This window comes from Phoenix dactylifera, chromosome 1, assembly GCF_051530095.1.
Source record: "Phoenix dactylifera cultivar Ajwa chromosome 1, Ajwa_hap1_PhDact_Kaust_v1.1, whole genome shotgun sequence".
NCBI lineage: Eukaryota > Viridiplantae > Streptophyta > Magnoliopsida > Arecales > Arecaceae > Phoenix > Phoenix dactylifera.
In genome coordinates, this window is record NC_143190.1 from 13,172,040 (window position 1) to 13,187,837 (window position 15,798).

General features: G+C 36.9%; 1 protein-coding gene across 4 annotated transcripts; it reads right to left on the minus strand.

The window, feature by feature from the left end:
- Positions 1 to 1,409: 1,409 nt before the first annotated feature.
- LOC103720670 (uncharacterized) lies at positions 1,410 to 13,187 on the minus strand. 4 transcript variants are annotated; one of them, XM_088720950.1, is made up of 8 exons: positions 12,852 to 13,187; positions 4,536 to 4,616; positions 4,361 to 4,449; positions 4,194 to 4,268; positions 3,970 to 4,079; positions 3,787 to 3,888; positions 3,504 to 3,569; positions 1,410 to 1,715 (listed from the first exon to the last, which is right to left on the minus strand). In XM_088720950.1, the coding sequence occupies exons 1-8, from the start codon at positions 12,972 to 12,974 to the stop codon at positions 1,684 to 1,686; spliced, it is 678 nt and encodes a 225-aa protein (XP_088577076.1). In that variant the 5' UTR covers positions 12,975 to 13,187; the 3' UTR covers positions 1,410 to 1,683. The 4 variants fall into 4 exon arrangements, with proteins under 4 accessions (XP_088577076.1, XP_038976015.1, XP_038976014.1 ...); XM_039120087.2 differs by having other exon boundaries at positions 3,787 to 3,891; XM_039120086.2 differs by lacking the exon at positions 1,410 to 1,715 and adding an exon at positions 1,876 to 2,339.
- Positions 13,188 to 15,798: the final 2,611 nt, after the last annotated feature.

Genomic DNA, 15,798 nt, shown 5'->3' on the forward strand with positions numbered 1-15,798 from the left:
CAATCAATCACTGCATGATGGGATTAGAGTTGGGAAGAAAGTAAAACAAAACAAATCAAATTTATCTCAATTGCCGTTGAGCCGGATAGCATTTCTGTCGGTGATGATCTTATGGTAGGTATGCATGTATGTATGTATGTACATACATACATACATATATATATATATATATATATATATAAGGTAACCAGTTTTCTTTATCTTCTGTTACTGCACCGGTCAAAGGGAGTTTCCGGTATTGGATGCCATCTTTGGAGCAGGGATGGTATTCAATATCGGTTTGGTTGTCGATGGTACCTACGTGGCTTGTTGTTAATCAAAGCCTTGTAGGGTATGGTCCCGAATGAGTGTACGTACGATATTTCACCGAGCGAGGTTTTCCGAATGAGGTTATAGCGGGTGTTTCACCAAGCGAGATTTTCCAAGCAAGGTTACAGAGGATGTTTTACCGAGCGAGATTTTCCAAGCATATATATATATATATATATATATATATATATATATATATATATATATGTATATGTATATGTATGTGTATATGTATGTGTATGTGTATGTGTATGTGTATGTGTATGTGTATGTGTATGTATGTATGTGTATATGTATATATGTATATATGTATATATGTATATATGTATGTATGTATGTATGTATGTATGTATGTATGTATGTATGTATATATATATATATATATATATATATATATATATATATATATATATATATATATATATATATATATATATATATATATATATATATATATATATATATATATGTATGTATAGATATATCTATATGCATATGTGTAGCCCTAAAGTTGTTGTAATCGCAAGTTTCCAATTACACTGGAATTCCCCTGATAACTCGTCGCTTTGAAATCATTGCTACTAATTAGCCATTGGCAAGGTTTTCAAAGGTAAAATAGTGATCGTTCTTGATTCATCTTCCAGAAGATTTAGCCCAACCTAAGCCTGTAGTTTCTTTTTCTGAAAAAAAAAAAACCCTATCAACAGTTTTCTTTCACGCAAGAATATTGCAAATCAAATCAACTCAGAATAAATTGATAAATTTACTGCTACTCTTTACGCCCGCATGAATTTCTCTAGGTAAAGTAATTTATTCATGGATTAAATGAAATAAAGAAGTTTGCCAGGCGAAAAAAAAATATATCAACTTTACAAAATATATGTTTTAAGCTTCTGAAAAGCTAAACCATGTACTCCAAGAAATATTTTACTAAAAAACAATAAAACAAGTTAAATGATTTGTAATCCCACTCATGTTGCTTCCAAAGGCAGCCTTCAGATTGTAAGTTACAATAAGTCTATAACCATCAAGAATAATCCTTTGCTCAAGGTCGATCCTTCATTGTTAAAATTTCCAATCTTGGTCTACTTCTTGTGTTAAATGTTAATATAATTTCATTTCCTTGTTAGCATAACCACCCCCAAACAAATCAACCTGGTAGATACAAAGTTCCAAAAAACAAGAACAGCTTACAGTATTCTAGACAAAAACACAATCAATCGTCCGTAAGTCCAAATTACCAAATCCAACCATCAATGAGCCATCAGCATCACTTCGACCCAACCACGGACCCCTCGTTTCATAGCACAACGGGCAATTTGTCATACCACTCTTACACTAATCTGATCATCACGTTAAAGCCTTTTGAAATAACTAGTTAGAGCTGAAATTGCATGCAAACCTGCCTGCAGGAAGAGGAATGGATCATCAACAACAAAAGCATGGCACCATAAAACTTCAGCAACCATGTCAGCTCTGATAAATCTCATACGTCTGGTTAACAAAAACATAATGACATCCAAAATTTGTTTAAAGTTCAAAGCTTACGACCACAAACAAATCTAATAAGAGAATAACCATGATTATTTATAAGGAGAAAAATTTAGGAACAACCAGATATGTTACCAAATACAAACAAGATTGCAGGTTAATGAAAGGGTGCTGAAAAAAAGAAAGAAGGATTTGAAGATACATTGGGGGCATTGCAAGATGAGAGGAAGGGAGACATCTAGCAGCCAGGGGAAACGGGCAGATGCACAAGGACTGCTAAGGATCCAACATATAGAGAAACAGCAAAATCACTTAGCTTGTCAATAACCCAAGCGAGACACCCACCACATCTCACATTTGATGGCCCAAACCAAGGGTGATATAACTACTTTTTCCCTGACATAAAAAACCAAACATGCCTTAAAACATCAAAACCTCCAACTACCACTCAGCCTGGTTGCCCCTGCCTCGGACACCCATCCTTCCCCGCCCACGGCCATAGCCTCTTCCACCCCCTCTGCCTCTTTCATATCCAGCACCTGTCAATTTTGCAATGATATATTAGTGAGGCAAACAGCATCCACTTGTTTTGTCAACAAAAGATAGGGCATAAAGCATTCTGATTCTTGTGTAGAAGGCAGCGGTAGAGTAGCTTCTGGATCATATAAATACCCTGCCAAGATACTGAAACACCAGCGGAGTTTGAAAACAGAAGCAGGTTAATAGGAGCCCATTCGGTCGCCTGTTGAGGCCTATGTAGTCATATATCTTAAGTTGCATACGCATGCCACATTCACCAACATGTAAGCTTACAAATCATCCCCAGGTGAAAATCTCTAGTACCCATGGAGAATAAAACCTCACATGATGGTTTTTGTTTCGAATCAAGGTTGGATGCGACGGTCAATAGTATTTGGTGCTGTAAAGCATTATGTGTACCTTAAAAAGACCAATATGACACTTGGTATATATTTCGTGCATCCAAGAACCTTAGTGCACAGGATGTTGTACGCATGTGCATGTTAGTGTCATTTGTTGCAGACATGCTTGTTTGCACGTACACAAAATTCATATGGGATTCCCAGTTTTCATCCCAATCTCTCCCCACCCCCCTCACCCCCCCCCCCCCCAACCCCCCGCAGCCCAACACAAGCGCGCGCACACAAAACAAAAAGGAAAAAGAGATTACATCCAAAAAAACCCTCAAGATGAATTGCAATTATTGTCTGTCTTAAAGCATAGATGAAAATGTAGCCCATGCAATTCCCTAAATACCAAACTGGCAGTTTCTTTTGGACCCTAAAAGAGGAGCTAGTTTAAATGTAACTTTCACTATTCGTTATTTGGAAGCAAACACACGACAGATCACGGGAAAGAAAAGATATAATTAAGAGCATTTTTAATGTCATTTCAGCTATTAAGTGAAATGGAAAATTAATGTTAATTGAAGAATCCATGTTCAAAAGATAATAAACCCTAAAAACTTAGAAATACATGCAAAGTTTTCCCAGCAATAGCATATAGGATCTCTTGTACATCTATGACCGGCAGACCAAAGTTCAAAGGTAACGTTTAAAATTTTGAAGACAAGATTTTTTTTCTTTTTTTTAATAAAAAAAGAGAACCGGAAGGTGCTTGGATAAGATAGTTAAAAATACAAAAAAATGGAAATATTTATATTTACTAGAGGATGCTGAGCTTACCACGATAACCCCAACCTCCTCTACCTCGACCTCCACCTCGACCCCAATTCCAGTTCCATCCATTTTCTGCAATGACAAAAGGAGGTTCAAGATGGTATTAAAAACTATTACGAACAAAGGATGAAAGCAGTAACAATAAAAATATACAACCGAAGGCTACATACGCTAATGAAGTCTTCTATGATGATGGAAAACATATTCCAGAAGGTAAACCAGTTAATCAGGGTTCCAGACATGACATGTTGAAGTACAGCTAGGTTGTAAAAGCAAACTGTTAGATTACCTTGGTTGTTGTCATATCCACCATATCCACCATAACCACCATATCCGCCTCTTCCCCAAACCCTTCCTCTTCCTCTACCTCGACCACGCCCTCGGCCATATGCTTCTTTATAAAGCAACATGGTAATTAATGAATGGTTTCATTTGACAGAAATTGCAGAGAATGAATAAGCAAAACCAATACCTTCAGCAATTTGATTTTGCACTTGTCTCGGTTGCTGCTGTCGATACTGCTGTAGCTGCTGCGTCTTTTGCTGTTGCCTTGGCTGCTCTACATGTAATGGAGCTTGATACCTACAACCTCAGAGGTGAAAAAATGGCAACGTAATCTCCAATGACCAGTTGCTCCATAAAAGAATCCCTCGATTTCAAGTTAGAAATTCATATGACAATGTTAAACTGCATTACCCGGGAGAGTTCCTGTTCAACTCTCTGGTTGACAGAGTTATCGAAATCATTGAAACATGGCGAGTCATCTCCAAACTGCATTGAGTATTTGGGAACAAAAGGGACTATTAAGATACAATATTGGAGAATTACCATTTTCTGAACACGCAAAGTAGAGACAAACTTACGGAACAAGGCCCTCCTCAATAGGTTCCCACACATCAGTAATGCTGGTTGAACTGATGGTAGTATCTTGATGTAACCCATGTATCCTTTTCTGTGGAAATAGATGGGTAAAGAGATGTCAATATTGAGCAATTTTTAAATCAAAAGGTCATAGCATAGTTGGGAAACTTAAGCAACCTTTATAATCTCTGCTATGGCCACAGTCTTGCTGATAGCCTGTCCCATTGCCTTTAGAACAATTTCTCTTACCCGTTTTTCCTGAATGGAAAGACATCACATGCATATACAACATCAGGCACAAAAGTCATAAACCTAATTAATCACGTCTACAGTGGATATAGAAAGTAGAAAGAGCATCAGAGCCCAACATGTCAGAAATTTAAAACTTCAAAGAAAAACCTTAAAAACACCAGAAAATACACAAACATGGCTGACCAATAAGAATAACATACATCCGTGATGAACTATCAAAACAGAATACAGATGGTGAAATATTAGACAAAGAAACCACATAAAAGATGTCTCCTAATAGATATATGTTCTAGCATCACCTTCACAGTGAAAGTTGCAAGCCCATCAATCATTATCTAAAATATCGATGGATGTAATTTTATGTGTTTAAATATTTGAAAAGATACCTCAGTCAAGTGAATAAACATAACCCTAATATGTTTTATTTGCATGTCCTATAGATTTTGATTTGGGAAGATCTCATCTCCATTTACAAGAAACTTGCTACAAGATATGGAATATCATTGTTGAAAAACTTGCTTCATGGAGAGGCAAATAGCAAAATTGGTTGCTAGCTTAAGTACAAAAGCTAAACATCATGACACAAGTAGAACATGTGACTCTAATATTTTGTCAAAGAATCAAGATTGAAATTGAATCCTCCATCAATTTATATAGTGTGAAACAAGTTCCAAGAAAAAAAATGCAAAATCATGAAAAATTCCAATTACTTAATATTGTCAAAACTATACCCAGGTGGATGGCAGTGGTTGTAACATATTCAAATAAAAAACAAACTTCATCAAAAAATGAGAGAGGGCGAAGGTGTTGAAGTACCAAGTAATTGTCATGTGTTACGAAAATGCCATAATCAATCACAATGGTTTGGTCATATATAGTGACAACAATGGATAATTAGTGATTTTGTTGTCCCTTTTTATTCATCTCTGCAACAACAACAAACGCCCCCACCCCACCACACCACCCCCAGCTCCAGCCTTCAATCTGAGGTAGTTTTCAACACATGCAATAATGATACAAATCTAAAAGAAAAAAAATATATACCTGTTACTAAGAAATATATCTAAAAAATCATGGAGAAAAGGAGTCATATTACTTCATCAATGTAATGATTCTCATTGTTTCCTTAAATCATTTTGGTATGGTTTTCATCACATGGCAATATGTAGATGACGAAGCCTAATATCATCATTCATATAATCAGAGATATATCGCTTACATGACCTTATAGTATGACCTCTAAAAGGAAAATGAGTCGCCATCCTGGAGGCAACAACTGAAATTACAATCTTACACGTAAATAATGGAGGAATGATAGCCAGTGATAAACAATCAAATTTAAACAAATTGTGCAATTGCATCAGAAAAGCGAATGGCATCTCGTGGTTAATCAATTATGTGTACATACAATTTGTACTGAAATAAATAATAATAACAGAAGACCACAAGGAAATGATGAAAACTGGTTGGAAGATTAGCAGATACGTGAGGTGGGTTAAGTGCCCTCTCTAGATGCAATCCGAAAACATAATCGGTCTTTAGTGTTTGTCACTCTCATACGAAACTAGCCACACAAAAACATGGTAAAGCACCCAAACGGAAAAGACTAGGTATAGGCTGGCATTCATTCAAATTATAACATTGTCAAAGACTTGGCATATGCATCCCAAACATTTGTATTTCTATTCAAATTAGTAATAGATAGAATTTTTTCCTCTATACATATCTCTTGACTCAAAATTGTTAAGGATAAGCATTTTATTTTGCTTTTTGTCACATGCTCAAAATAATATTTGATTATTCAACCGGATAAAGGTCAAGTGAGGCACCTTTCTAGTCATAAAATGGAAAAAAGGGAAAAGAAAAAATGTTAACACAAAGCAGTACGTCATCACCAAAAAATGAATCAGTCATGTAGAACCTCTCAAATTGAAGTATGTTATGAAGATTTGTGGAGCATTTTACAAAATATGGTGGCAATCAAACATACAAAACTTCTAAATGTAAAGTAATTTTTTTTGAGAAAAAATAATGTCAAGAAATTACAGCAGAAGCTTCACAAAGAAATTCGAACCCTTTTAGTAAAATTCTAGGTGCAAATTGGTCATAATTTCACTATGTACTGAATAGTTGTTAAGCCTGACCAATATTTGTCTCAAAAAAAAGACATACAGAAAAAGAAATAGTTGCAGGAAAGGCCCTTTATAACAACCAGGTTATGGGTTGACAGGTTAAATAAAACCATCACAAATTTCAACAGAAGAATAGCTTAACCAAGTTCAATGAAGAAGTAAATAGGGGTGGCAATAACAAGTCATACTGCCGAACCCACTAAAAATAAAAATCCTTAAATTATGTTTTAGCTGATTATCACGTTTTTGATCTTGCCCAGAACTAAAACCTTTCAAACAGATGGATCAGTCTTGGCCGCAACAAGTCCCAGATGGAGCCAGTCTCAGAGTTTTGGTTGATTTTGATTTTCCACTGAAACCAACCAATTCAAGCAATTTTGGAAGATTTCCACTGAAATTGACTTCTTTTAGTGAAAACTGACAATATATCACTCTAATTATTTGACGCAATACATACAGGTTCATATGTGCAAAGCTCTTTCCTCTATCCTCATTCATTCTTCAACTGAGTTCAAACAAAAGAGTTACTACTTAAACGATGGACCAACAATAACAAATAAAAGCATTAAAATAAATTAATAAATGAAGATACAAACAAGATGAGGATGAGATGACTAGGAGTCAACACCCCATCAAAAACTCATTCCACAAGCAGAAGAAGCCATATCGCATTAAAACTCTGGTGTCAAATTTTAGTTTTCACTTTTCCAACACTAGGAGACAACACCAAGGTCCCAAGGCTTTCATCACACTGTTCAGTTTGTGGGGCTACAACGTCAGACTAGATTATGCCACTTGATATGAGCCTTTGCATAGTGAAGTTATGTGATCGTGATGATTAATGTGCAATAGGTGGTAGGTAGAGGTTTCATGACACCCTAATGTAACCAGACTCAATCAAGCTATGTGCCGGATCAGGGTTGAAGACAAAACTAGAATGCATTGTATAAATGACAAAATTTGACTAAAGAAGAAGTTAGCCACCATCTCCATGACTATAAAAATTAAAACTATGTTGGACCATGATGGATTTTTGGCAACAATTGCAAGGACTATTTACTAATCAAATAACCTTGTGCTTGCACAGGATAGAAGGGCATAAAACACATGCATTGGACTATTTCTTTTGTCCTTGTTTTTTGAAACCACTTGACCTCCTGGTATATTGATTGATCTTCAAGCATGTTTAGAAGGGAGTTCGGCATGTTGACCTCTAGCTTATCTGATTGATTTGAGGTCATTGATTTAAGATAGTATGGCCATGCTCCTTGGTGATAATTTGACCCTTCAAGAAGCATTTTCATAGAATTAAATCCAGATTTTGCAGGTCTCAAGGAGACCATGTATGTTAATTCTACAAAATTGGAAATATGCATAAAATATATTATCTTACCCATTTCTATTATTAGAGACTAAATACATGTAGACATAGAAAAATAGTTCATTGTCTCATCTTAAACAAATTTTCAAACCAATACCTAATTGGGATGTTTGAAACCAACTATGACTCCCAACAACTTCATAATTTAACAAAATTTTCAGAGTTCACAAGAATACTATTAGCTTGTATCAGTTAGTACAGAAAAAGAAAATGGGCTAAAGCTTAACAGAAAACACAAGAATAGGGAGAATAGGGTACAGGAAATTTTCATGAAATTGCCCCACTCTATCCTTTTAATGAGATCACTGAGTTCACTGATTAGACAGCTTTAACAAATGACATAAGACTCAACAATCCACAACTGAAAATTTAGTGTTACAAGAAAATTATGATAAAAAGTGTGAATAAGTGCAACTTTAGTTATGTAAAAAAAATAATGACAACTTTTCAAGCTACATAGGACATTTGAATAAAAAGATTTTTAAGCATTCACAAAAACAGTTGTTTGATCTAAGTACACAAGGTTTGGCATATAGTATCCATGATTGAATCACAAAAGCGTCTGGATCTGAGTGTTTTACACCATACTCTCGTGGTTGATCTTGGGCCCAGGAAAGACTACATCTAAGCATGGAACCACCATGCATTACAGATAAAGGAGAAAACTGGAAAATAAACTGAAACTTCCTCAATCTTCTTCAACATCTAATGGATGGCCTTTCCATATGATCCATGATTACCAAGCCTAAAATACTTTGACATATAATGAACTACTGATCAAACTGAATTATCCTGACCCATAAATTGAATTGATAAGTAAAAAAGTAGATAAATGACATTTAATTATGATTTGAAAAGTACATTTGGTACATATTATACATCCAATAAATGGGTTTCACCAAGATGCCACAAAGTTTTATATAATCTAGTGGAACAAAGTAAAATTGATCCTCAAGCTAGGGCCACCAAAAGGTAAAGATGTTGTATTCTTTAAAAAAATATTGAATTCGCACTAGAAACCTAACTGACACTAAACTACTAATAATCCTTGAAATAACTCAAGTTTGTTCATGTTCCTACGCACAAGTTACGATGGTCACGATTAATTTAAGAAAAGCAACCTTGTTAGACAAAATTTCCCCATGAACCCTGTTGCTGGAAATTGGACCCGGGGGCCGCCGCGAAGCCGGGGAAGGAGGAGCTCCGCTGCTACAGGGGGCGGACGGCGGTGCGCCGGCCGGCCGCGTCCTCCGCTGTGGGGGGGTGTGCAAGTCCTGCAAGAAAAACCGGTGGCCGGGCTCCCCGGCGCCGGCCCTCCGATGCCTAAGTCAGAGGGGGCAAGTATGTGGAGAGAGCAGGGAAGAGAGTATATGGAGAAGACAGCAAGAATATTTGGATAGGATAAAGAAGACGAAGAGGATGATGTCCTCAATTGTGTCTATGCTTCCCGGCGGGTTCAGTCCCGGGGATCTGTTTCCGTTTTTTGTTTGTTCCCCCCCCCTTGGTTCTTCCAGCTTTCCTTTTATAGGAGGGGATTACGTTACCTGGGAGGTAACCGGGGGATTTGTCCCTGTCTGTGATAATTGGGCACGATTTGGCCCATTTATGGCATAGTGGAGAACAGGGCCGAATCAGACCGGAATCAGGGAGTTGTCACGGTCGATCGGACCTGTTGGAGTGGTTGAACCGCTGGCCGTAGCGGGCCTGGGGTCTGTGGATGGTAAGTGCATTTATTACCGAATGAACCGGCGTTCAGGTAGAGCCATGCGCTCTGATGGTTCAGTGATCCGGAGATCGTCTTGGGCCGTGTTCATTAAATGACTGAGTGCATCGGAGACTTGAGAGGGTCTCGTGCATTAATGGCAGGTCGTGCCGAATACCTGCGAAGATCTTATGCCTTGATGGCTTGGAGATAGTGGCAGGTCGCAAGCCGTAGGAGTTGTCAGTCCCTTGGACTTTAGGCGGAGGTTGAACATTTGGTTAAGGCATCGGCTCGGCAAGAGTGCCGAGCCGAGCTGGTCGCCCAATGGGGCGCCCTGTGGCGGGGTTGCTTCAAGTACTCCTGGTCGGCGCCCTTTAGGCGAGCACCTTCTAGCAGAGCGCCTTGGCGCTGTCTTTGGTCGGCACTTTCTAAACCGAGCAGCTTTGGGTGGGGCACCTCTTGGCGCGCGCTCTGGTCGACGCCCTCTAGTCGAGCGCCTTCCTGGTCGGCATCCTTTGGCCGAGCAGCTTTCCGGTCGGCGCTCTTCGGCCGAGCGGCTTTCCGGTCGGCACTCCTTGGCCGAGCAGCTTTCCGGTCGGCGCTCTTCGGCCGAGCACCTCTGTGGATATATGACTTAGGGTTTTTCCCCTAACAAACCCATATATAACGATATTGCAAGGTCCCAGAACATATTACAGGGTAATGTTTCACATACAATGTTCAATTTGCAAGTTTATTCTTGGCCAGTCTACAATTCCAATAGAGCAAAGGCTCAATTAAAAAATTACTCCTATGAATGCACAACCTCCTATGACTCTAATAGGAAAATTATTCAATCCATAAAAAAGATTGTACTATGAATTCTAAATAATTTCTGCAGGTTATGTTAAATTCAAAAACACAAGAATATTCCCATTTTAATCCTATTTATCATAAGTAATCTGCAACAATACACATACACACACACACACACACAAAAAAAAAAACAATCATGCAGTAGCTGGCATAATAATCTGTTTGTGATCTTCAACAACGTCGACCACCCTATAAACAATTATTTGTGTCATTCCTATGTTGCATCCAGTAACAATCACAATCAGGATTGGTTTTGCAATTGTCAATTGCATCAAGCCTCATTTCACTATTGTTGCTTAAATCAAATTTCATGCCCATTTGCCACTATAAAATAAGTATTTGTATTTGAAAAATGGAAAGCAATAGCAGATATATCGCAACATCTGTTTCCACATTCAAATTTGTGAGCCTAAAATAGACTTGGAAAAGTCCATAAACCTTTGCCAAGAGATGTCTTTGGTGCAATGTCAATTTCATACTTGAATCCATCCTTGTGATCTTCTATTGATTCCTAATAACATTTTTCCTATTTTTTTACATATTTCTCTATTCTATTAACTTTATTTTAGGAGCGAACATGGACTGGATAATATCCATCTGGATCCATTTTCATATCCGAATCTATTTGGATATTGATAGAAATTTGAGTATCAGACTAATATCCGCATCCATATCCATATCTGAAAAAAAAGATATAGATACGGATAAACAACTATCAGATCTGTATCTGAATATCTGATTCTATTTATAATCCTATTTAATTTTATATCGCACTCATGAACTTCTAAGAAAAATAAATGACCACAGTAATATGCTATTACTTGATTTATCATCTATTTAATAATATCTTGATTCTGTAGTCATAAATTTTAATTATATGACTTATATCCGTATTCATATACATACTTTAGGTATATGATTTGTATCCATGTATGTTTGAAATAAATATGGATATGAATTTTTATATCCGAGTAACATCTATATCAGTATCTGTATTCATCAAACATAACAAATATGGATATGGATATAGTAGTATCCTATCTAATTTCAGCCACCTATAAATTATACCGGTGTACCCACAATGCATGACAACTAAACAGAATTCTTCAAGCAGACAACAACAATGAGTACCAAAACACTCATTGAGCATGTGCAAATGCATAAAGTGCCTGAGATTTGCTAATAAGCAGTTGTGCTTGCATTCACCAATTGCTATTAACTGTGACTTGCAGGTCATGGAGTTTCGTTACATCATATAATTTGATATATTGGTTGCTTGAAAGAAGAGGTTCAGGGGGGGTGGGGGGCAGCAGATATGCTCTGTAATGCTTATGGAATCAGGGTTCAAAAAGGAGTATGATTAAACAGTGGCACAGAAAATATCCCAAGCGTACAGACGGCCTGGTAATACATTATGATATTGGCACCTAGATATAATTGATAATTCTATATAAGTGTGTTATGTTCACTTCTAGCTCATATATAGCACCAATAAATTCCAAACTATTAGAAGAAGATATGGCAGAGATGGAAGGAGGATGGCTAGACGTACAAACTTAAATCCCTCCAAAAGGGAAAATATACATACCTGATCCCTTTAAAGTTATAAAATAAACAAGATTCAAGAGACAGTATGCGTACCTACTTAATCAACAATAGCAATGAGGAAAAAAATGGCAGCAAAAAAATTTCAACTAAAATCAGAAGAAAACCAGAAGCCAACGCCGCACGCTCAACTAACAATAGAAAATACTTTATTAAATAAATTTGTTCTATAACAATCTTCATCCAATATGAGAATCAAAAAAACAGAAGGCTGCATCCATAATAACGTTAATCAAGGATCATATTTTTTTAAAAAATAATCTTTTTATAACACAATGCCAAAGTTCTCGCAGTATATCCCAATAATCGGCAAAATAATCGCATGAGTACACTTATAGCTAAACTCCCGATCAAAAGCACCAATACCAAGACAGGACAACATCAAAAATCGACTACATAAAATTATGAACAGAACTACTGAGACCGCCGCCATAGAAAACGGCAATCAAATCTCTACAACGAATCGAGATATCCAAAGAATCCCACGATGATTAAGAAATTAAAGAAATCCAATAAACCAAGAAGGCCCAGAATAGAAGCATACACATGAATCATCAATAATATACCTCAAGGAGGCTGCCCGCGTAGCTAACATAGTTCCGAATGAGTCCCTGAGTGGTGATTCGGATCTCGTTCTCGCTTATGGCCGATTCCGGCCTCGGCTTCTCCACCCTCTGGTATCTATCCATGCCTCCGGAGCCGCCCCCTCGCTCCCCCTTCTCCTCCTCCTCGTGCGACCGATGAGAAGAGCAACTAGAGAATCGAACCGATTGCCCTCGGAATTAGGGTTTCGGAGGGAAAGAGAAGGGAAGCTAAAACACCAGAGTAGAGAACAAGAAGCAGGCAAGGGGGAGAAAGAAGCAGGAGAGCAAAGCTCGATATAGGGATGGGAATCCAGGGACGGAGAGAGACTTGAGCTTGGTTTTATCTATTTATTTTCTTTCATAACTTTAGAAGTCGTATAAAATATAATATAAAATTATATAAATATAGTTGTATATATATTAAAATTATTTTTATTTTTGGCCATCTAATTTTTTAATTTTTTTAATTTTTTTATCGAAACTAATAATTTATATAAATTTAGTATAAATATATTTTTAAAAAGTCAAAATACTGCGAGGAAACTTGCGAATCCAAAAAATTCACCCAATTTTTATTTTATTTTTATTTTTTAAAAAGATGTTGCAATGTTGTAGGCAGTTTTTATTTATTTATTTAATTTGGCTGGCGGGGAAAGGGACTCCTCGGAGGAGGGGCCGCAATACATCACTTCATGGTTTGGTGACTTGGTGTGCAAGTGCGGGAGAGAGAATTTGTGGGTTTTTTTTTTTTTTTATAAGAGTAGGGTTCTAGTGTAGCCAGACAAAGTGGCATTGTAGCATGGACATCCGTCATTTGGGTCTACGGTCACCGCAAAATAATGATCCAGCCAGTTTGCTTTTATTTTAAATTGATTTTATATTATTTTATTTTATATTGATTGAGCATGTTTGCATATTGCTATTTATGGTCTTTTTAGAATTATTTTTTTTATATGAGTCTTTTTGTTATTTCTTAGACCTATATATATATATAGGTCCATGCATTTATTTAGAATTATTCAAATAATAAAATAATTGAATGAAAATAGCACTTTTCTCTAAAACTCTGATGTGAAGCCACAATTAGAGTCCGCTGAAAAGCCTTATTTTTTCCTCTCCTCCTCTTCTCTTCTTCCTCCTTCTTTCCTCTCCTCCTTGTAGTTGTCCTGCAACACATTGTACCACGGCTGCAGCTCAACTCATGTACATCTTGGTTAGGTTTGGGGTGGGAAACACTTGTGATTTGGGTCCTTGGTATCATAAATATGGGTTTCAAGTCTTGATGGAGCCTAGTCCAAGATGGATACATGAAGGCTGGATCAGGTTCATCACTATTTCAACCAAGTCAGTGCCGGCAGTTTAAATATGGGTTGTAAAACTTCATAGGTCATTATGTTGTTATGTAACTAGACTTTTTTTCTTTTTTTTTTTTGCTAGGGAATAGGGAAGGGGAGACGAAGAGACAAGCCTATCCCCGCGTAGCAGCCCTTACTGGGCCCCCGTTCCGTCAGAAAAATGTTCGATGCGGACAGAAATGACCGTGTGTTAGGCATCCCGACCGATTTTACTCATATCCTCTTCATCCGTAGGCCCAACTCAGCTATCCCTTTGGGCTCCAGCTCGAGTCCCATATGTAAGTACTTCACATCTGGCGCTATCCCGGCTACTAAAGATACAAGAAGCGTTTCTATGCCTCATATCCAAGCAGTGGCCGAAGCCACATTTTAATCAACGCAGTAGTGACTCGAACTTCGGACCATGAGGATAGAAATTACGCCAAGTACCACTAGGCTACCATCTTGGTGGGTCTCAAGAGTGCACTGCACGTGAACCTGCGGTAGCGCGAGAGAAAAACAAGCCACAATTTTTTTATCAAAAGCAGCAACAAAAAAGAAAAAAGAAAAAAAAAAAGTAAACCAAAGCCAGCCACATCAATTTTTTTTTTCCAAACTGTATATTTGGTTACCTAGAAAACTAAAACAAGAAAAAAAAATCTAAGAGTAAAAAAAATTGTTAAATCATTTATACATTATATTAGTTTTAAATAGCTGGAAAAATCATTTTTTCAAATTCTTTAATTTTTACGATCTTTTCTTAAAAATATATATACCCTAACAAACAAAAAAAGGCTAGGATGCAGTTCTATTATTATTATTATTATTTTGAGTAAAAGCACTCTCATATCTAGAGGGGCTTATTTATCCCTTTTTACTCGTTGAGGTAAGGTTTTTTAATAATAAACAAATTGCCTTTTCACTTATTGGAGAAGACATGTAAGGGAAGGCATAAGTACTACAAAGCAACTTGAAAAGTTTTTGTAAGGCGTAGAGGACTCAATTTTCACTCTATTACGAGAATTATGCGCATCAAGTTTCAACCACATGTAGAGAAGGGATCGGTCTTCCATTCATTTTTAGCGTGCTATTGTTCTGTGGAGACTTAAGTACCGAGGTATAGTAGTCTTCAAATAGGCAATTATTGTTCTGAGGAGATTCGGTATAGTAATGTTTTGAGCTTACTATGAAAAAATTAGGACTATTCTTAGAGAGTACGAGTACTTTTGCAGTAGTTATATTTAACAAAATCGACTAGTCTCATCGCACTAAATTATAAGGTTTGTCAAGGTGTTTGGTAGGAGGCAGATGAAACCAATCATTGAATTCAATGAGTGAAAGGAACATCAGATGACAAGAATGTTGCTTCGATCCTCTTTTAGGACAATCCTCTTGTTATGTTATGGCCATATGTTCTAACAAATATCTAACATTAGTCAATTCCACGCTAAATGATAATCAGAAACATATTTATTCCCCCTAACCGCCACCCAAAATCATTTCATATTGTGAGGCTTGCTTTTCAACCTATATAGTCCTAGAAAAGTAATCCAAATATATTCTGCAAAATGGAAAAAAAGATCAATAAGCATTTG